The sequence below is a fragment of the Canis aureus genome, chromosome 13, assembly GCF_053574225.1.
Source record: "Canis aureus isolate CA01 chromosome 13, VMU_Caureus_v.1.0, whole genome shotgun sequence".
Lineage (NCBI taxonomy): Eukaryota > Metazoa > Chordata > Mammalia > Carnivora > Canidae > Canis > Canis aureus.
Genome location: NC_135623.1, coordinates 9,601,006 through 9,622,678, shown reverse-complemented (window position 1 = coordinate 9,622,678; position 21,673 = coordinate 9,601,006). Strand labels below are relative to the sequence as shown.

Genomic DNA, 21,673 nt, shown 5'->3' with positions numbered 1-21,673 from the left:
GACACTTCCACATGCTCCCATCCCCATCCTTCACCTCTCATTTCTTACTGATGGGGAGAGAAGTCCTTAGAAAGCCCAGGGAAAGCCACTACCACCTTCACTTTGGCCCTATTAGAAGGAGGGAGCAAAGCTGAAAGTCTCCAGAAAGGAGTGGGGTGAGGAGAGAGGCTTAAGAACTTGCTACTTTCCCTTCTAAGGTCTCTTGCTCCCACCCAACATAAACCCCAGCGCCTGGAGTTCAGAGGAGAAATCAGTTTCCTGCCTGGGGTTTAGAATACAGTCTAGGGGCACCTGGGTGGGTCAGTGGTTGAGCATCTGCCTTTGGCTCAGGGCGTGATCCTGAAGTCCTGGGATTGAGTTCTGCATTGGGCTCCCCGCAGGGAGCCTGCTTCTCCCTCTTCCTGTGTCTCTGCTTCTCTCTGTATCTCTCATGAATAAATAAATAAAATCTGAAAAAAAAAAAAAAAAAGATTACAGTCCAGCCCAGCCCCAAAGTCCAGCTCAAAGCCTAGAACCCAGAGCCCAAACAAGCCCAGCCCAGTTCCAAAGTCCCACACTAAAGCCCAGAACCCAGAACTCAGACCACAGAGATCAGAACTCACTCAGTTCAGGCCCAAAATCTAGCCAGAGCTATAAAGACCAGAGCTCAGAACTTAGAACCAAGTCTTGGACCAGGAACCCAGTTCACAGCCTAGAACCCAGAGCCAGAGGGCTGGAAGCCCAGAAACTAGAATTCAGAGTAAAGCTAGGTCCAAAGTCTGGAGCACAGAGCAGCCCGGAGTCCAGTGAGAAGCTACCCAAAAGGGGCACCTGGGTGGCTCAGTAGGTTGAGTGTCTGCCTTTGACTCAGATCATGATCCCAGGATCCTGGGATCGAGCCCTGCATTGAGCTCCCTGCTCAGTGGGGGCCTTCTTCTCCCTCTCCCTAGGCTGCTCCCCCTGCTTATACTCTGTCAAATAAATTTAAAAAAAAATTTTTTTTTAAAGAAGTAGGACATCTGGTGGCTCAGCGGTTGAGCGTCTGCCTTTGGGTCAGGGTGTGATCCTAGGATCCAGGATCGAGTCCCTCATTGGGCTCCCTGCATGGAGCCTGCTTCTCCCTCTGCCTTTGTCTCTGCCTCTCTCTCTCTCTCTCTCTGTGTCTCTCATGAATAAATAAACAAAATCTTAAAAAAAAAAAAAAAAAAAAGGAAGCAGCAGCAGCTACCCAAAAGCCTAGAACCCAACACAGACCCATCTTAGCTCCAGGACACAGACCCCAGCCTAACGGGGGGCTTAGAACCCCACACCCAGCCCAGATCCTAGCAGACCCTGATGTTCCTCCTAGTGGCAGCACCAAAGGGAGAGATCAAGATTGCAAGGTGAGAAGGAGGAATTCCGGATTCCAACCCTACTCCTGGCAGGAGAGGACGAGGAGATGCTGTTGCGTGGTGACAGGTGGAGTGTTCTGTGGGCTAAGAGGCCCTGCGCTGGGAGGTCCATCCTGGGGACTCAGATACCAGGCAAAACAGGGCCCGGGGCTTTCTCGGCAAGGATAACCCTTCAGAATCCCAATGGGATAGGAAGCAGAGCCACTGCTGCTGACTTGCTGTGTGACTTTGAGCAAGTCCCTTCCCTTCTCTGATCTTACTGTCCCAGAAAGGAAGTCAGGAAGTGTTTAACTTAGACCCACAGACCCAGAAACATAGAAGAAGGGCCATTACAGATACCCCTTTCATTCATTTCATCTTTCATTCATCAAATATTTATTGAACACGTATTAAAAAGTTGATGTTAAACAGGGGGATGAAATGGTCAGATTTGTTTTTATCTGTCATTGAAGATTGGATTAGAGAGGGCCCATTAGGGCATTGTTGCGACAGTCCAGGAGTTGGCAAGTGGCAATGCCATCCTTATAAAGTACAGACCTGGTCGTTTTACTCCTCTGCTCAGAATCCTTGTAATGGTTCCCCACTGTCTTCAGGATGAGGATCCAAGGCCTCTTCCCATCTTTTCAGTTTCAGGCCTTATCAATTTCCCATCCAGCAAATGCCCAGCCCCGGCTCATTTCTTCTACAACCACCATCCTCCATCACTCTTCCATCTGTGGTGTTCCCTTTGCCTGGCATGCCCTTTCCTATCTCAGGAACTCTTATTTATCCTACAGGATTTGGCTCCATCATCACCTCCTCTGTGAAGCCTTCCCGGACTTTCATCCCTCAATCTGGTATTTTCAAGTCTGTGCCTTCTGACAGATGTCCATTAGGCCCTTGGCCCATTTTGTAACTTAGTCTGCTTATGTTTGTCCCCATGACTAGATGTGACTCCCTCAAATGACAAGATCATCCATGCCTCATCCACCTCTGTGTTGCCGGGGGTGGGGGGCCCAGAATAGGCTCAGTGAACCACTGACAAGCCTACTCTAATACTACCTCCAAGTAGCTTTCATTTAAAAAAAAACAAAAAACTTTTTAAAAATTTTAAGTAAACTCTACACTACACATGGGGCTCTAACTCATGACCCTGAGACCAAGAGTTGCCATTCTACCAACTAACCCAGCCAGGCACCCCTAAATAATTTTTAAAATTTAAGGCCCTGGGGTGCCTGGGTGGCTCAACTGGTTGAGTGACCACTCTTGATTTTGGCTTGGACCATGATCTCAGGGTTGTGGGATTGAGCCCTGTGTTGGGCTCCATGCTCAGCATGGAGTCTTCTGGAGATTCTCTTTCTCTCCCTCTCCCTCTGCTCCTCTCCCTGTGCTTTCTCTCTCTCTCTCAAATAAATAAAGTCTTTTAAAAAAATTAAGGCCCTCATGCTTTAAGTATTTATATTTATTTATTTATTTATTTATTTATTTATTTATTTATTATTCATGATTGAGGGAAGGAGCAGAGGGAGAGTGATAAACAGACTCTCTCCAATGAGTGGGGAGTCCTACCTGACCGAGGTCTCGATCCCAGGACCCCGGGATCACTACTCGAGCCGAAGTCAGTCAGACAGGTTACCATGAGTCTGAAGGTAGCCACCAAAAGCCAGTTCTCCATATGCCATAGTGAAAGCAGAAACAGCCATTACTTGGTGTTAGGTTGTCCAATCTGCTTTTTTGTGCAGATGGTAAAAGAAGGCCTAGAGGTGGGGCAGGACCTAGGGCTTCCCAAGGCAGGCTCTGCTTCTGCCGTGCTGGCCTTAGTCCTGCAAGTTACTTACTCTGAGAATCTTACTGAGAGAGTCAAAGCCAGCAAACCAAAGCAGGGCCTCCACGCAGGAACGTGGTGTGAGCATAAGGAGAGCCAGAGCAGAGTCCTAACCAGCCAGGAAAGGCAAGGTATTGCTCTGTCTTCAGCCCCTACCCCATCTTTGGAGGCCAGACTCTAAGCTTCTGCTCAGAGAGCACTTTGCTTGATTTGCAAATCCTGAGGTTACCTGGTAGGTGGGTCCAACCACTGGGGCCATCTCAGCACTATGCCATGGCCTCAGATGGTATAGCTCTCAGCTCAGAAAGGCTCTCTGGCCTACTCAACTTCTTCTACTCCTTCATACCTCTCCTTGCCAGAGTCCTCTTGAAGAGTAGGGATGTCTCTTCTGGGAAGAATCTTCAAGTGACGGGAGTCCAGGATGAGAAGATCCAGGGATGCTGGCTGGTTGGTTGGGAGAGGCACTGGGGGTCCCAGGGAATCTCTGGGCCCTCTCCAGTGCCCCTCACCTTCTGACACCTGAGGCTCAGAAGTCAGACCCATCACCTAGCCTGGTCTGAAAGTGCAGGATAGGGGGCCTCCCCATGGAGTAGTCTGGAGCCTCTTGTGGTCAGATGGATCGGTCTTGAGGCCTCTCTTCTCCTACAATTGCCCAAACAACATCCAGGCAGGAACTAGCAGCCTCCCTGGTGCCTTCAAGGGCCCTCAGACACTTCCTACCCAAAGGACTCTCCTGGGACTATCAAGAGTCCCTCCTTCCTACTCTCTGCCCTGCCTCCTCCCCACAAGACAAACAATAGGGGCTACATGGAGAGCGGCCTGGGACATCCCCATCAGCTGCTGTTTTAGGGAACACTTGCTCCAGGGCCCGCTCAGTCCTTACCTCTAGCTATTCCCTGGCCTCAGAGCACCACCCCCCAGAATGTAAACTTACTAGTGGCTCTTGAGCTAAGTATATTTTAAAGTCCGGGCTGATCTCTTTTTTCCAGAAGTCAGGGTGGTGAGTCTGCTGAGTAGCCACAGAAGAGATCTTCCATTGTAGAAGTAGAAGCTATCATACTTGACAACTCCTTCCCTTGGCACCACAACCTCAACAGCTCCACCTGGCAATCATGGCCTGATAGCATCCAGTAGTGGTAGAAACACCACCTTGTATAACCAGACAGAAACCTAGCCTCTAGCTACGAACGGCAAAATCTCTCCCCTCTGACTGAAGTGGTCTTGCTTAGTGAGGTTTTGCCAAGGGTACTAATAAGGGTAATCACCACCACCATCACCATCCTTTTAAAAGTGCTCGCTCTGTGCCAAGCACTATTTTAAACACCCCACTTAATCCTCATTCCAACCCTATAAGATAGGTACGATTATTATTCCTATTTGACAGTTGGGGAAGGTGAGGTCTAGAGATTTGGTAATTTGCCTAAGAGTAAACTGTCATGGTAGAGATACGAAGCCAGGTAACCTGTCCCTGGGATCTCTGCACTTAACTCTGCTGCTCTGCCTTCCAAGAAACTCTGGGGACCTGCTGGCCTCCCCCAAACATTCTCAGGGGATTATGCTAGGGCATACAAGAAGCCGATTGGGCTGGACATGATGCCCATGAGGGCACAGACAGGTGGAGAGCCACAAGGAGGGGGATGCTCTGAAATTCAGTTGCCCTAGCCTGTGAGGTCGGGCTAGACTCAAAAGTGGTCAAGGACAGCTGGGAGGGTAGTCCTACCAGAATGGGGAGCTGTCTGTCTGCCCTTTAGGGAGAAGCGCTTGTCCTCACTGCTGTCCTAGATGGAAAGAATGTTGCTATGATCAATGGGCCCAGGCCTCTGCTCCAGGCTCCTGAGGCTAGTAAAGCCCTCTGCTCATCATGGACAAGAGCCTCAGCACAGCCCCTTGGACTCCAGGCCTGGTGGTGTGGGGGCAGAGGGGAAAGAAGAGTGGCCAAGAGGGCCAATGGAGACACGTGGTCAAGATTGGAGGACATCTCTAAGTGACAAGTCTATAACCACACTCCTCACCATCAGAAGGGGCCTCACTCTGGGTTTATAAAACTAGTCCTTCCCCTCTCTTGGCCTCAGGTTCATCATCTATAAAATGGGGAGGGATAAAAACTACCTCAACTACCCCCCCGCCCAGTGGTGTTGTGAGGAGTAAATGAGATGGTGTTACACAAAGCACTTAGCATGGTGCTTGCCTGGCATACAGTGGGTGCTCAATAATTGGGAGCTTTTGTATTAAGGGTGCTCTGCTTCTATTGCTGGTGAATGTCTCTGGAGGAATGTTGTGGGGCTCTGTTCCCATCGACAGTATGGATGGTGGAGTTGAAGTTGCAAGGAGCAGCCTGCATCTAAACTTAGGGAGAGAAAGCAGCGAGCAACAGAAACAGCATTCAAAATAATTTCTACAGGCTGGAATGAGCAAGATGACATTGTCCTTCTGGGAGCTTCAAGACATTCACACAAAGCCGAGGATGGGAGAGACCTGACTTGACCCCAGCTCTGGTGAAAGGGTCTGAATGATTTAGTTGATCACAACCTGATGGGAACTAATCATGGGAGAGAAAGGCTCTGGAGCCCTGCAGTCTTAGGCTGCATTAACAGTGTGTCACGTCCAGACTGGGGGAAATAATAGGCCTATTGTGCTGGCGTGGTCAGGCCATATCTGGAATCTTGCATTGCTACACTGACAGGCTGGAATCAGGCCAGGAGGGGGACCAGCCCAGCTTCGGCTCCCAGGTACTTGTCCTAAGCACTTCCTGTGCATTTTTTTGGTTTCATACCCCAAGCAACCCTACTAGGTAGTCACCATTAATATCTCCACTTTACATATGGGGAGGGTAACTGAGCTGCTCAGGACCCGCCACACAACTAGTAAATGAAGGAGCCTGGGGCTTTTCCAAATGGGCTCCTCTTGTGCTTGTACCGGAGGAAGACAGAGCATGCATCACTGAACACATATTTATTAGGTTCCTACTAGGAGTCAGGTCCCAGCTAGTCTGTGGGGACAGCAGTGAAATAGATGTGGTCCTGTCTTCCTGGAGTTCATGGTGGTAGGGGAGATAGGGGGGGATGGAAATCACTGGCGTGGTGATATGGGAGTAAAGGATTTAGGGCTGGAGGGATCACAGACTAATACAGCCGACTCAAGCCCAGAGAAGGGAAGAGACAGAAGGGCAACACACCGCTTGCGTGGAGCCATGGGGGCCAGTCCATACCTTTTTCACCGTATGCAGCTGCTGCACCCTGGCCTTCTCTGCTCAGCAGTGACCAAGAGCTGTGTGCCAAAATGGGAGCAGCTAGGGCACGTGAGGAGGCTTGGTGTGGCCATCCTGGGGTAGCCAGATCTCATCTCTCCTCCCTGAGATCGGAAATCTTAAGAAAGAAAAAAGGAGCCGGAAGCTGAGCAATCACAGGAACAGGGCTGAGTGGCCTTTGAGAATCCCAGCAGCCCCTTCGCTAATTAGAACAAAAGGGCCCCCACCTGGCCTCTTGAGTGTCTGGGAAGCCCGGGATGATGCTGGCATGAGGGACCCCCGGGGTGGTAGAAAAGCATATTTTAAGGATCTGGGTCTGGCGTCTGTTCCAGACTAATGCCCACCTTCTTTCAAGGGTTAGATTGCTCAGTCCTCTCTTTTTCAAATCTTTCCTTGATTGTTGCAAACCAGAGGGCCCCCGCAGCTCTGGGTCTCCCTGGGCTTTTAGTTGGGGAGATACATATAACCCCATTTAGCCTTCTGGTCTTTTTTTTTTTTTTTTTTTTTTTTCTGAGAGGGACAGAGCAGGGCTGTTAAGAGAAAGAAGGCTCTGGAAACGGGCAAAACCTGCCAGGCCTGGCTCTGCTGCATAACAGCTGGTTCACTTCTCTTAAGTTTGCATTTCCTCAGCTATAAAATGGGGATGATGGTCCCACACTCAGGTCGTTGCCGGGAGGACCGAATGAGATCACGTCAAGCATGGAGGAAAGCATAAAGCCCCCCCATAACAGGCCACTGTGATTACCACGGTGTACAGTGGCTGTGGCCCCGTCTCCTCCCCACACCTGGGAGCACCCCTGCCAGCAGGGGCAGCCTGCCTCGTCGGTCCCCCCATCGCCCAGAGGAGCCAGTGTTGGAAAGGGGGACGGGGGTCTCGGGGGACGACAGAGGGCCAGGGGCACTGGGAGTGCCGGCCTGCATCCTCCCTGCAGGCCTGGAGGCCAGGGGGGCTCCCGCTCCCCAAGGGGGGCGTGTGGAGGGGTGGAGGGGGCGGTCAGGGCCTGGGCTGCAGGCCAGCCTCGGGGAGAACTCACTCCGGGGGACCTCGGGCAGCTCCCCTCCAGCCTTAGGCCTCAGTTTCCTCGCGCGCGTCAGATGAGCGTCCGGGTCTCCTCCCGGGGCCGCGGGGAGCAAGCTCAGCCGGATGCGGCTTTTGAGAACGTGGCCGTAGCGGCGGAGCTGCCGGGAGCTCGGCGGGCGGAGGGCGGCGCGGGGCTCAGAGATTGGCTGCGGGCGGGGCGGCGCGGGATTGGCCTGGGAGGCCCGGGCGAGCCTTTAAGAGGCGCGAGGGGCGCGCCGGGGAGCGTGCGCCTCGCCCGCCCGCCGGGGTAGCAGCGCGCGGCCGAGCGGCGGCCACGACGGGAGCCCGGGCGGCGCGGAGGCCGGCGGAGCGGAGGAGCGACCCGGCGTCCCGGTCCCGGTCCCGGTCCCGGGCGGCGGGGCCCGCGGGTCATGGCCAAGGGAGAGGGCGCCGAGAGCGGCTCCGCGGCGGGGCTGCTGCCCACCGGCATCCTCCCAGCCGCCGAACGGCCGGCGCAGGTCAAGGTGAGCCCCCCCGGCCCCCCCGGCCCCGGGCGGAGGGCTGGGGGTGAGGGCGAGCCGAGGCGGGGACGTCTGGGGTACAGGCTCGGTTCCGGGACGCCCGGGGAGGGCGGGGTGGGGGGCGGTGTCCTGGGGACGGGGGCTGATGCTGATGGAGGTTTGGGGGCCCCGCGCCCCCTTTTGCGCACCCCTACCCCGCCCCTCCGCCGGGCGGCCCAGCCAGAAGCTTCACGTGGTGTCTGGCTCTTTGAATCGTTTTTGCGTTCTTCCGTGATGAGTGGCTTAGGTTTGCTGCCCTGGAAGCCAGAAAGACCTCCGAGCCCCGGGGAAATCCCGTTAGTTCCCCAACTCGCAGCCCCTGCTCCCCACCCCCACAGGCCCACGCTCGCGGCTCGGCTCTGCGGTGAGCCGTGAGCGCCGCTCAAGTTCATTCATAAGAACCGGAGCCACTTCCGAGGCGTTCCGAGGTGGGAGTGTGGGTGTTGGCGCTTGCGCGGGTACTTTGTGCCTCCTGACCTTAGACCCCGTCCCCAGCTCCCTTGGAACTCATGAAGGACCACACGAAGCCTGGCGGCTCCAGGGGGTGTGGGTCTCAGGCAGGAGAGAACTGCCTTTTCCTTTTGGTTTTATTAACTGATCCTTGCAAAGAGCCAGGGTGAGCAGTTAGGCTCCTACCTCATCTGAGTAATCTCCACTTTCCCTGGGCAACCTCAGTCTTCCTAGTGCCCCACCCAGATAGGGACCGGCACCCAGAGGCCGCTCCTCCCCTCTCCAAGGTTCCCTAGGAGCTGGAGATGGGGGACAGACAGCAAGAGGGAGGGTAGGACAGCTCCTGGGTTTGCCTGAAGCTCTGGCTGTCTACAGGGGCCACGGTGGCTCAGGGACAGATGAAGGAACAGCTGTGCCCGCAGCCAGCTGGGCTGGGCCCCTACAGCTCTCTAGAGTCCTCACCCAGTAGGCAGGTGGGTCTCGGCCTCTGAACTAGGGCGGGAGCAAGGGCTGGGCTTAGGCGGCTCTTGGCAAGAGGATTTTCAGGTTGTGGCGGTTGGTGCTGGGTGGGGACGAGTCCACTGCTGGCGCATGCTCCCCCCTGCAACTTGACAGGAGCATGGCTGAGACCCTGGGGGAGTCTTTTAGGGATGGCGGGCTGCTAAATTAACTCAGAATCTGGGAGTGGGGTGGCTTAGGGGCAACTTCCTCAGTATGGAAGTTTCCTAAGACAGAGAATACCTTTCTTTTCTTGTGGGAAGTGAGATCTCTGGGTGGGAACAGGGCAAGGCAGTCTTGTTCCTCCTGGCAGAGTTGGCTGGAGGGATGGTCCTGCCTTTAGAACATTCTAGGTTGGAAGCCAGGATCTTGGGTCTTTTTTCATCCTTTCCTCTTCTTCCCAGAAGGAACCGAAGAAGAAACAACAGTTGTCCATTTGTAACAAGCTTTGCTATGCAGTTGGAGGAGCCCCCTACCAGGTGACGGGCTGTGCCCTGGGGTTCTTCCTGCAGATCTACCTGTTGGATGTGGCTCAGGTAAGTTGGCTGAGCCTGCCAGGGCTCCTCCACCATCCTGAGGTGGGAAGGACTAGGGACTTGGGGTAGGTTCATTCAGTTTTCCTCATCTGTGAAATGGGACTGGAACCCTTACTTTGCTGCCTCTCAGAGTCAGCAGTGGGTGAGAAATAAGAAGGCTTTGGAAAGTATCCAGCAGAGAAATCTGTCTGCCCCAGGAATCTTAGGTGGTGAGGTCAGGCAACTTCTCCTTGCCTGGCAGGAGCAACAGAGCCTGGAGGGGTAGGTGGTGGCGTGAGGGAGAATGGAGCCTGCTGGTGACACTGTTCTAAGAAGAGACTGGTACACCATGGTACACCATGTCTCCATTTGGACAACAGTCAGATGGCCCAACTCAGGGGTTGCTAGATGTCACCAGGCTTAACTCACCTTCACCTAAGAAGCAGAAGCATAGCAGGGGGCAGAGGGGCCCCCCAGGGCTGGGCTCAGGCAAGGTGCACAGTACACAGGGTCTTTGACTGGGAGAGGTACTTAGGGTGAAGCAGGGCTCCTCTGTGTTTTGAGAAGCTTTGGCCAGGAGTATAGCATCCTGAGAATTCATCTTGCTTGGATGGGAGAGAGGGAAGCTCCCCAGCGGTGGATCTTAGGGCCGCACACCGCACTGGCTGGCTTTTCTGTGTAGCATCTGACTCTGCAAGCAAAGCACCTTAGTTGTATCCATTTCCAGGTGGGGACCGCTGAGCCGCAGCAAGGGCAAGTAGCCTCATTCAAGCAGCTTGTTTTTGAGCAGATCCCACGGGCTGGGGTCCTAAGTGGGGTACAAACACGAGGAAGCTGCAAAGTGTAGAGCTGTTGTCAGGAGTGGGAGGGTAGGGAAAGTCAGATGGGGAAGCTACGGTGTGGGGAGGCCGCTAGCTTCCTGACTTCCTGGGGCAAAAGCAGTAAGAGCTGTGATGGATATAAGGAAGAGTGTTCTCCTTTGGAGAAGCTGTCTCTTTGGGCCTAAAAGTTTGAGTGGATAGTGACCGGCCACTTTTTAAAAGCATCTAAAGATTCCTCTTTGCACAGCCAAGACAGACCTTAACCCGTAAGACAGGGATTTGAACTCCAGTCCTATAAGCTAGAGATCCTAACTCCCATTGTACAGATGGGGAAATTGAGGCCCACTGTGGTCACCCAGCATATGCCCATTCTGACAGCAGGTGGCTGGAGCTTGGGGCTGTGAGAGCGAAGCATGGAAAGGATTCTGGATTCATTCGAATTGGTGGGAGTGTTTTCAAGGGCAGTGGAAGGGAGGACATATGGGAGCAGATCTGGGAAAACTTCTGAGGCACACAGTGCTACTGACTGCTATCAGAGAACTGTTATTATCGCTATTAACAGGCAAGTGAGGATGCTTAAGGCCTGGGTGAGAGCAGCGCAGAGGCCCAAGGGCCTGGCTGAGACGGGGAGGGGGCCCCCCTGCTTTTGCCTACCTTTGAGGGTTGAGATGAGTAGAAGGATGAAGGGGTCATCTTGTACCTGTTCCCCATTCCAGGTGGAACCTTTCTTTGCCTCCATCATCCTATTTGTGGGCCGAGCGTGGGATGCCTTCACAGACCCCCTGGTGGGCTTCTGCATTAGCAAATCTTCCTGGACCCGCCTGGGCCGCCTCATGCCCTGGTGAGTAGAAGAGATGCCTTCCAGGTGGCAGAAGGCAGGGCTTCCAGCACGTCTACTAATTCTCGATTCTTCCATCTGGCTTGTCACAGACTGGGGGGTGAGGAGAAGAAATGATGCAAAAACCAGTGTTGAAACCCTGGCTGAGGCCTCAGTTGCCCCAGGCCCGGGCACTGGGATGCCCTGCCAATTCATTCCCAGGCTGGCCAAACCACTCACCCGAGCAGCCTCCCCTCCACCAGGCCCCATTGCTCCCCAAGGTCCGTTCCCTTCGGTGAAGCTGGCATTCTAACTTCTCCCATTCAGTCATTTCCCATGGTGGCAGAGACAGTGCTGCATAGTGGTGGAGGGGTTGCCCTCTGCAGCCAGCCTGCCTCAGTCTCACCAGCCGCAGCTGTGCAGCCTTGGGCAAGTCACTTAACATCTCTGAGCCTCAAGTTTCTTCATCTGCGAAATGGAGCTAATAATTATGCCTATCACATGGGTTTAAGGTGAGGATTACATTTTTTTTTTTTGACACGTAAAGGACTTAGAACAGTGCTTGGCATGTAGTAAGTAGTATGTAATCGGACGCTGTTTCAGAGTGGCTCCCGGTAGGGCAGGGGCGGAGGGCAATGCCCAGAATGGGACAGCAGACCATAACCTCTGGCCCATCGGATGATGTAAACTACCCTTTCCCTTGATGCGGAGCCTACGCTCCCTCTGCAGCCTCAGGCTATAGGGCAAGGTGGGGGGAGGTCGCACCACAGAAGAGACAGCCGAGGGAGACACAGGGGCAGGCTGACAGGCTGGAGCTCTGGTTCCCTCCAGGACATCCTGCCTGCTGGGGGGAGGGGGTGGACATGCCCCTTTCATCTCCAGCCCATCCAGGCTCAAGTGGGCGCCTTCCTGCCCCAGGGGTGCCCATACCTGGTCTCCGGCCTTCAAAGCTCTTCCCACAGCCCCCCTCTACCCCCACAACTTCCTTTCCCACGAGGCCCCCCTCCCACCACAATCCCGCCAGCTTCTGGCTAAGGCCCAAAGTGGGGCCTTTGATCCAGGCTTCACTGCAGGGGGGGGCAGTGGGAAGGTGGCAGGCGGGGCATGGGGGGGTGTGGTGACAGGAAGGCAGGGAAGCCTGCCTTACCTGGCCAGGCTGCCCAGGTAGGAGCCAGCGGCAAGTCTCTGGCCAGGGCCTGAGGCCCTGGCAGCCGGTGGGAGGTGGGGCCAGGCTGCCACATCTCCTCATGAGGCCCAGCCAATGGGAGGCGGCTACCCTAGACAGCCCCTTGCGGTGGCGGCAGCCGCTGGGTTACTTCCAGTCACATTCAGTTTCTCAGCCCAGAGGAGAGAAGGAGTGACGAAGGCTGACGGAAGGAGCCCTTGTTCTCTGAGGAGACACGTGGAGTCAAGAGGGAGGAGGAGGGCGGGGAGGGAGAGCGGAGGAGGCCCTCGCTGTGGAAAGTAGGGTCTGAGGGCCTCACGCTAGGCAGGTGTGGCAGCCAGCTTGGTGCAGCTGCTGGGGGCCCTCCAGGCTAGTTTTGGACTTTGCAACAATGTCTGTGTGCATGTCCTCACCTGTCTGGGTGGTAAGTCCCACTGGTACCTCCTGACTGGTACCTCCACCCCGGTGTCTGAGTGCACGCTGGGTCTCCCGTGGATGGAGGGGCTGCTGTGTAGGGTGTGGGGCCTCCTGCCTGCTCATGCCACAATAAGGGCCTAGGTCCCTCAGGCCTGGGACCCGGCACCTTCTTTGAGCATAGGAAGAGGCTGGGCCTCTCAGGGTTTATCAGCCCCCATGGCCCGCTTTCCTTCCAGGCCTCAGAGCAGCCTCTGCCCCCAGCGAGCATTTAAATCTACGCTTCAGACCAGGAAGACTTTGACAGACACTTTCCCTGGAGTTCCCAAAGCCACCTGGCGAGAGGCAGGGTGTCCCCAGGCTCCCGTGGGCAGGCAAGTGGGGATGGCGCAGGGCTGGGCCTGAGGTCTGATTCCCTGGCTGTGGACCTGTGCTCTCCTGCTGAGCTTTCCTGGCGCGATCATCACAGCAAGTACTTACTGTGTCCCAAGCACTGTTCTACACTTTAATATCAACTCAAAAGTACTTCCACTCTAGGAAATAGAACCAGAGTCCTTCCAGCGGCTGGTAAGGCCTTCCATGACCGGGTACCCTGTGTCCTCCAACCCCGGGCCCTAATCCCATCTCCTATGCTCACTCCACTCCAGCCCCAGTGGCCTCCCTGCTACTCCTCAGACCTGCCTGAGCACCTCTGTGCTGACTCTTCTTGCGCGGCACACTTCGGCCTCAGACAACTGCAAGGCCAACTGTCTCCTCTCAGTCAAGTCTTGGCACAGATGTCGGCTCCTCAGCGAGAGCTCCCCCGTCTACCCTGTTATCAATTGTAGCCTCATACTCCTAATCCCCTTGAGCCTGCTTTCTTTTCTTTGTAGCCCTTAATCACCTTCTAATGTGTTAAAGAACTTTAAAAAAAAATTGTGGTAAAATATACATAACATAAATTTTGCCATTTCAACCATTTTTTTTAAAAAGATGCATTTGTTTATTTGAGAGAGAGTGCGGGGGAGGGACAGAGGGAGAGGCTGAGCACAGAGCCCGTTGCAGGGGCTCCATCCCAGGATCCTAAGATCATGACCTGAACCGAAATCAAGAATCGGCCACTTAACCAACTAAGCCACCCAGGCACCCTGCCATTTTTTGTAACCATTTTTTTTTTAAGATTTTATTTTTATTTATGTGTGTGTGTGAGAGAGAGTACGAGTGAGGCAAGTGAGAGGTAGAGAGAGAGGGAGACCAACGCAGGGCTTCATCCCAGTATGGACAGAGATCGTGACCTGAGCCAAAGGCAGACACTTAACCGACTGAGCCACCCAGGCGCCCCGATCATTTTTAACTTACTATTTAGAGTCATTGAGTATATTCTCATTGTTGTGCAGCCATCACCACCATCCATCTCCACACCTTCTTCATCTTCCCAAACTGAAACTCTGTACCCGGAAAAAATACCTCCCCACACCTCCTTCCGCACAGTGCCTGGAAACCACCATTCTACTCTCGGTTTCTGAATTCAACTGATGTAGGTATCCTGTAGGTGGGATCATGTAATACTGGTCCCTCCATGACTGGCTTATTTCACTTAGCGTAATGCCTCAAGGTTCATCTGTGTTGTAAAATGTGTCAGCCTTTCATTCCTTTTTAAGGCTGAACCATTTATAGATAACTTTTTAGTTATGTCTATTTTTCATTTGCCAACTAGAATATGAGTTCCACTGGAGCGATAACTTCTGTTTCATTCACTGATCCATCCTGAGTCATAAGAATATCGTTAAGAATAGTGCTTAGCACATAGCCAGCACTTGAATATTTCTTGAGTACATATTGAATATAATTAGGTGCTATTACTATTCTCTCACTCTGTTTTAAGAATCTTATTTATTTATTTGGGAGAAAGAGAAAGGGAGAGGGAGAGCACAGAGGGAGAAGCCGGCTCCCCATTGAGCAGGGAGCCCAATGTAGGGCTTGATCCCAGGACCGATCATGACCTGAGCTGAAGACAGATACCTAGGCGACTGAGCCACCCAGGCACCCCTACTATTACCCCCCCCTTTTTAAGTTGTATTTATTTATTCATGAGAGACACACAGAGAGAGGCAGAGACAAGGGCAGAAGGAGAAACAGGCTCCCTGAGGGAAGCCTGATGCAGGACTTGATCCCAGGACACTGGGACCAAGCCCTGAGCCAAAGGCAGACGCTCAACCACGGAGCCACCCAGGTGTCCCCCTACTATTCTCTATTTACAGATGAGAAAATGAGCCTCAGAGAAGTTAAATAACTTGCTCAAGACCAAGTTATCTATAGTTATTGGTAGAGCCAGAATTGGATTCCTGAACTATGGCTCCGAAGGCCTTTCTTTTAGCCACTACTCTCTGCTGCCTTTCTATGCTGATGACCTGAAGTCAGTCCATCCTGATGTCTAACCACATTTGCAATGGTGTGAGATGCACCAGTGGGAAGGCAGACATTCCCCCTCCCTTATGTGATTTCATTAGGCCTGGTCCTTCACCTGGAGTTGGCCTCTGCTACCCATGTGTGTGCCACGGTATGTGTGTGTGTGTGTGTGTGTGTGTGCGCACGCGTGCGCGCACACACACATATAAGAATACCAGTGTTAGGGTTGCTCCTGCTTCCTGCCTCCCTGCCCTGCCACCTGAGGTTTAGCTGTCATCCTCCAGTCCCCCAGCCCATAGGAAGCTCCCGCCCATGGAGCCCTCTCCATGGAGGCAGACGTAGGCAAGACTCAGTGTCTGACCTCATGCTCCATGCTCAGGATTTCGGTCCAGGGGCCCTGTTGCTGTCTGGGCTCCAGGCTTGGCCATCAGCCTCCACCCAGAGACCCTGGGGTGGGTGTATTGGAGTGGAGGGTGGGGGGAGGAATCTCCTTCCTCGGCAGGCACCCTGTGGGAATACAGAGCAGTCCAGGCTAACCCCAGATCCTGGGGTTTGGCCTCCAGCCCCCACTCAGACCCTCCCTTTCCCCAGGATCATCTTCTCCACACCCCTGGCCATCATTGCTTACTTCCTCATCTGGTTCGTGCCTGATTTCCCACGGGGCCAGGCCCTGTGGTACCTGCTTTTCTACTGCCTGTTTGAAACGCTGGTCACGGTGAGTGTGGGCCCCTCCCCTGGGTGCCAGTGGGGAGGCATGAGGGTGGTCCCAGGGCCTGTAGGGTTGGTGCAGGAAGCCACATGGGCTTGTCCATCATCTGACTGGCTGACGGCCTCTCTTCCATGCCAGTGTTTCCACGTTCCCTACTCAGCTCTCACGATGTTCATCAGCACAGAGCAGAGTGAGCGGGATTCCGCTACTGCATATCGTAAGTCTCCCTCCAGTCCCGCTGGCCCCTCCGCCAGGGACCCTGACCTTCGTGCCACATTTCTTCCCTTGCTGGGAGTGGGTTTGAAGCCATCTCAAATATAACTTGATCCCTTTATCACTCTGGTGAGAACAGGGAGGCGCAGGGATGCCAGAGGTCAGGCCAAGGTGCTGGGTGCCCCACCATGTACCTACCCTCCTGGAGTGGCTCCCATCACCGGGGGCCACACCTGGGTATCTGTCCACCTGACCTTCCTCCCTGGAGGCCTACAAGCCACGAAGCCCCTCCAAAGGACCTCTTTACTGTTCAGGGATGACTGTGGAGGTGCTGGGCACAGTGTTGGGCACAGCGATCCAGGGGCAAATCGTGGGCCAAGCAGACACGCCTTGCCTCCAGGACCCCAGTGACTCTGCACTGGCCATGGAAGGTGCCAATCACACACAGAGCACCACATCACTCAAAGAAACGGTGAGGCCCTTGGTTGTGCGGGGATTTGGGGAGATGAGGCACAGAGGGGTGGTTTGTCATCATCCTCAACCTTGTAAATGTTTATTTAATGTTGGGCCGTTGATCTACAAACTATTAATACGCCCACTTTCCAGATGAGGAACCTGTAGCATAGAAAGTCTAAATAATTTGGCCAGGGTCATAAAACTAGTTATTTACAGAACCCAGATTTGGGGGAATTTGAGTGGTGGCCTCTCACACTCCACAGCCTGGCTTCTTAACATTCTGTTCCTCCGGACTTTGCTGTCAGAACAGCAGCCGGCCCAGGATGATTCTCCCGTTTCATGGGTGGAGACAGTGAGGCTCCAGAGAAGGGACTGGCCTGTGGAACTGCCGAGAGCTGGGATGAGATCACGCTGACTGTCTGTCACCTTTATCCTCTTTGTAGCAAAACGCATACCTGCTGGCAGCAGGGGTCATTGCCTCCATCTATGTCATCTGTGCTGTCATCCTAACCCTGGGTGTGCGGGAGCAGAGAGGTGAGGGGCCCCTGGGGAGCGGTGTAGGCCCTAGCACCGCATGCCTTTTCCCTCTGCCTGGGCCTCAGGCTTTGAGAGGGGCCTCTGCTCCTTCCTCACTGTCCCCTCTGGCCTCTAGAACCCTATGAGACTCAGCAGGCTGAGCCGATGTCCTTTTTTCGGGGCCTGCGGCTGGTCATGAGCCATGGCCCATACGTCAAGCTTATTGCTGGCTTCCTCTTCACCTCCCTGGCTTTTATGGTGAGTGGGGGGGGGGGGGGGCTCCGACATGCTCCGCCTGAGAGTAGGGCGGGTACAAGAGGGGTGGGCTAAAACATGGACTCGGGATGTGACAACGCCTGAGGGACAGATGGAACGGGGTTGGGGTGAGCAGAGGTCCCAGGAGCATGGGGAAACATGGGCACTGACATCACCTCTTTCCTTGCATTTCCTTCCCCCCTACCCTGCCCGTCTCCCAGCTGGTGGAGGGGAACTTCGCCTTGTTTTGCACCTACACCTTGGGCTTCCGAAATGAATTCCAGAATCTGCTCCTGGCCATCATGGTGTGTGTGGGACCCTGAGGGTGGGTAGGCAGCCTGGGCTTCCAGATGGTTCTTTGGATAGTCAGAGGATGTTTCCCAGACTGGCTACGGTGAGGAGGGAGGAGTCTCAGAATCACTGGTTGGATCTGACCTCCAATTGCTTAGGCAAGACTGAAAGATATTCCAGTAGGAAACATAGCAAAAGCTAAGGCATGGAGGCCAGGAACTTAGAGATTTTGTGCTCGGTCGTGCTCAGAGAAAGTAGGAGAAGCGACTGGAACTAGCTCTCAGCTCCCCTGGGGAGCCATCAAAGGTGACACTGCCTAGATGGTGTCATCTGGCGGCTCTCAGGCAAGGCTAGGGGTATCTTTGAGTGCCTGGGAAGGGCAGCAGGGGTTCATGACTAATCCCGTTCCCTCACCCCACTGTGTATCCACAGCTCTCGGCCACATTCACCATTCCCATCTGGCAGTGGTTTCTAACCCGATTTGGCAAGAAGACGGCTGTATACGTTGGGATCTCAGTGAGTGGGGCTGAAGGGGTACGGCCCCGGCTGGGTTGCGTGTCGCTGGTGGGCGTCTCCAGGCTGACTCATCTCCCGTACCCACCCCTTCCACTAGTCAGCAGTGCCATTTCTCATCTTGGTGGCCTTCATGGAGAGTAACCTGATTGTCACCTATGTGGTAGCTGTGGCAGCTGGCATCAGTGTAGCAGCGGCCTTCTTACTACCCTGGTGAGTATACAGGCCCACCTGGCTATGTTCCCCAGCCCCCTGCCTCCTCCCTACTTCTGAAGCTCCTTGCAGGGAATTCTGCACAGGCTTCTCCTGCAGACCATTCTGTGGGTCCGTGTAGGGGGCAGGATAGGTCTTTCCTATACAGTTCTACAGGTTGTGAACTGTGCAAAAAGACCTGATTAATCAAGGTGTGACATGGGGGGCTTAAGTCTGGTCTGTGCTCTGTTCACCAAGCTGCAAACCTAGAGTGGGGCTCTACCTTGGAGGAAGCGGCCTTCTTATTACCATGAAGTTGCCATGTCTTCACAGAGCTGTGCACCCTGGGGCTACAGAGTCCCAGAGGGCTACCTCTTCTAACTGACACAGAGATGCCACACGGGCTAGTGGGGGCCCCGGGGTGGGGGTGGGGGGTCCTCATGGCTGCCACCACTCTGCAGGTCCATGCTGCCTGATGTCATTGACGACTTCCACTTGAAGCAGCCCCAGTCTCACGGCACTGAGCCCATCTTCTTCTCCTTCTATGTCTTTTTCACCAAGTTTGCTTCCGGAGTCTCACTGGGCATCTCCACCCTGAGTCTTGAGTGAGTTGGGGGGGGGGGGTTCCTGGGGCAGCGCGGGGCGGGGCGAGCCCTGGGTGTCCTGCCCTCACCACTCCCCTGACCACTGGGTCCCACAGCTTCGCCGGGTACCAGACCCGTGGCTGCTCACAGCCGGCACGTGTCAAGTTCACCCTGAAGTTGCTGGTGACCATAGCTCCCATAGTCCTCATCCTGCTAGGCCTGCTGCTCTTCAAGCTGTACCCCATTGACGAGGAGAAGCGGCGGCAGAACAAGAAGGCCCTGCAGGCTCTGAGGTGAGAGCGGGGAGACAGAGGAGGGGGCTTCGTCCAGCCTAAGCCCTCCACTACTGCCTCTTGGGGCCAAGTCCTGGCTTACCTCCTGCACACCTTCCCTCGAGGGCCCCTCCTCACTCCCCTGCCCACTGCTGATCCATGGTAATGGCAGCTGACCTCTCTCGGATACTCAGCTGCATGCCAGGCAGTGTGCTGGGTGGTCTTACATTTATTCATTCAACAAACACTACTGGAAACCTACTATGTGCCAGGCACTGCTCCAGTGAGACCAACAGAATCCCTGCCCTCACGGAATTTACATTTTGGGGAATGTGCACTCACGTTCTCTTACAGTCCTTCCACAACCCGAGGTGTCAGGAGGGTCCTACGATTCCCACTCTGCAGATAAAGAAATCGAGCCTTAGCCCAGAAGAGTGACTGGCCCAGCTGATAGGGAGGAGAATTGGGCTTTGAGCCCTGGCATTGTCACTCCAGAGCTTGTATTCTTCACAGCTCTCTTGGCATGCAGGACCTCAGGTGTGGCCTGAGTCTGCCTTTCTGGAGACCGGGAGGCATGGTGAAGTGAATCATGCCAGACCATCAGCCAGCCCAGGCCAAAGCATAGTCTTGGGGCTTGTGGTGCAGACAAACCAACTGGCAGTTTCTGAGTTGAGAGAGGGAGTGAGCAAACTGAATACATCCTATAGGTTAGACTCCCCTGACAGCCGGCTAAGACTGTTGGGCCAGGGTCCTGTGAGGAACAAGGCAGCAGGGGACAGGGGAGGGGTAAGGATGCTTTTTCCAACCCATCTCCTCTGGTTCTTGCAGGGAAGAGGCCAGCAGCTCCGGCTGCTCTGACACAGACTCTACAGAGCTGGCCAGCATCCTCTAGGGCCTGCTGTGTTGCCCGAAGCCACCACCCACAGGGCCTGGGTACCAGACCACAGGAGAAATCAGGGCCTGCTTGCCTGTTTGCTGATTAGCGGGTCTCCAGGTGCCAGAAAGGGAGCCAAAAGACTCGAGAGTAAGTGGCCCAGGATACCTCCTGTGCCTACCATGGGGAGGGCTGTTCATACAGCCACCTGCCTCATGTCTGCCTGCCCACGGGGCCAAGCCCAGGGGCTGCTACTGTGAATATGCCAAGGACTGATGGGGCCTAGCCCAGAACACTAATGTAGAAACGTTTTATACAGAGACTAATTAATAACTTAATGACCATGTACATAGCAATGTGTGTGTATGTATGTGTCTGTGAGCTATTAATGTTATTAATTTTCATAAAAGCTGAAAACCAGAGGTGCTTGCTTCTGTCTTTGCCCTGAGAACCCTGTGTGCCAAGACAGGAAAGTAAGCGGCAGGTGCCCTGGGGAGCAAGAGTGTGTCTGGAGGCGTGATAAGAGCATCAGCTAACATTTACTAAACACCTATCTGTATCAGGCACAGTGCGGAGGCTTTATAGTTCCCTCTGCTAGTGTTCAAATTTAATCATTGAAACCGTCTTGGTCTGTCAGGACTACTCCACATTTTTTTTTTTTTTAATTCTTCTTATTTTTTTAAGGAGGCTCCACACCTAGCACAGGGCTTGAACTCATGACCCTGAGATCAAGACCTGAGCTGAGATCATGAGTTGGGTGATCAACCCACTGAGCCCCTCCCCTCCACCCCAGGCGCCCCAGGACTATTCCACTTTAAAGTTGAGGAAACCGAGCTCCAGTGTAGAGGGGGACCTGGCTAAGGTCGCACGGCTAAGAGCTGCCGAACTGGAATCCCCACCCCAGGTCTGTGACACTCCACCCTTCTGCTCCCCTGAATCTGAGTGACCCACTGACTGGCAGACGGCCGCTCTGCCCAGGCCTGCGTGCTGTTTCCTGGCCCGTGCATGCTCGAGCGTGTGGAGCTGGCACATCCTCTATGTGACTGGGGCTGGGTGAGGTCCTAGAGACCTGTGATTCTTTGCCCACAGCTGTTAATGATGGTGTTGGAAGCTGAGAATGTACCTGGCTGGGTGGGTGGGTGTGGGCTGAGGAGGGAGTCTTGCCACTGGTGTGCTGGTGAAAACCCACCGCTGGTGGGGAGGAGGTTGCTGGGGAAGACCTTTGTGTATAGCACTTGTCCATCTGCATGGTGTAATTGCTTCCACTATAGCCAATTTCAAGTTACCAGTGGTTGTACTCGGGCCAAATTCCTGAAAATTTGACAGTTGGCTCTCACAAGCTGGTAGGAGCTTGCCCCGGCACATTACTGGGTCTCACACACTTAGGCCAAGCTCCAAATATTGGGAAAGCGAAGCTGGCAGGATCAGGGGCTATGGGTCCAACTTCCCTATTTTACAGCTGGATAAATGGAGGGCAGAGAAGAGAAGTGCATAGACTATTCAGGCGTGGTTTTTACTCTGGGTATAGGGCTCCATTTTCGCTCTAAAGTTCTACCAAAGTATTTTCATAAATTTATCAAGTGTCACCAACAGGCACGGTTTAGGCATAATTCCCCTATGAGGTAAGTACATCATCATCCCTGTTTCACAGATAAAGAAACTGAGGCACAGAAAAGGAACTTGTCCAAGGTCATCAGGCAGTAAGTGGAGGAGCTGATGTTTGAACCT

General features: G+C 54.1%; 2 protein-coding genes across 31 annotated transcripts in view; one reads left to right on the top strand and one right to left on the bottom strand.

Moving 5' to 3' along the window:
- Positions 1 to 21,673, bottom strand: part of MYCL (MYCL proto-oncogene, bHLH transcription factor) — a 102,295-nt gene that overhangs the window by 29,120 nt on the left and 51,502 nt on the right. For 6 of the 27 annotated variants that reach the window (XM_077844590.1, XM_077844595.1, XM_077844591.1 and 3 more), the window contains exons 2-4: positions 10,941 to 11,217; positions 9,194 to 10,273; positions 292 to 449 (exon numbers count right to left, since the gene is read on the bottom strand). The gene's annotated coding sequence lies outside the window, so the exon portion shown is untranslated. Of the gene's footprint in view, positions 1 to 291; positions 450 to 3,520; positions 6,540 to 7,455; positions 7,673 to 9,193; positions 10,300 to 10,940; positions 11,218 to 12,250; positions 12,337 to 15,431; positions 16,071 to 19,413; positions 19,471 to 21,673 lie in introns of those variants that run through there. The other 21 variants (XM_077844608.1, XM_077844613.1, XM_077844609.1 and 18 more) reach the window with 14 other exon arrangements.
- MFSD2A (MFSD2 lysolipid transporter A, lysophospholipid) lies at positions 7,796 to 20,367 on the top strand. 4 transcript variants are annotated; one of them, XM_077844573.1, is made up of 14 exons: positions 7,796 to 7,966; positions 9,358 to 9,486; positions 11,003 to 11,127; positions 15,662 to 15,785; positions 15,918 to 15,996; positions 16,307 to 16,464; positions 16,892 to 16,982; positions 17,101 to 17,222; positions 17,441 to 17,524; positions 17,943 to 18,026; positions 18,124 to 18,236; positions 18,677 to 18,820; positions 18,916 to 19,092; positions 19,900 to 20,367. In XM_077844573.1, the coding sequence occupies exons 1-14, from the start codon at positions 7,874 to 7,876 to the stop codon at positions 19,961 to 19,963; spliced, it is 1,587 nt and encodes a 528-aa protein (XP_077700699.1). In that variant the 5' UTR covers positions 7,796 to 7,873; the 3' UTR covers positions 19,964 to 20,367. The 4 variants fall into 4 exon arrangements, with proteins under 4 accessions (XP_077700699.1, XP_077700697.1, XP_077700700.1 ...); XM_077844571.1 differs by having other exon boundaries at positions 7,797 to 7,966; positions 9,355 to 9,486; XM_077844574.1 differs by lacking the exon at positions 7,796 to 7,966 and adding an exon at positions 8,909 to 8,925 and having other exon boundaries at positions 9,355 to 9,486.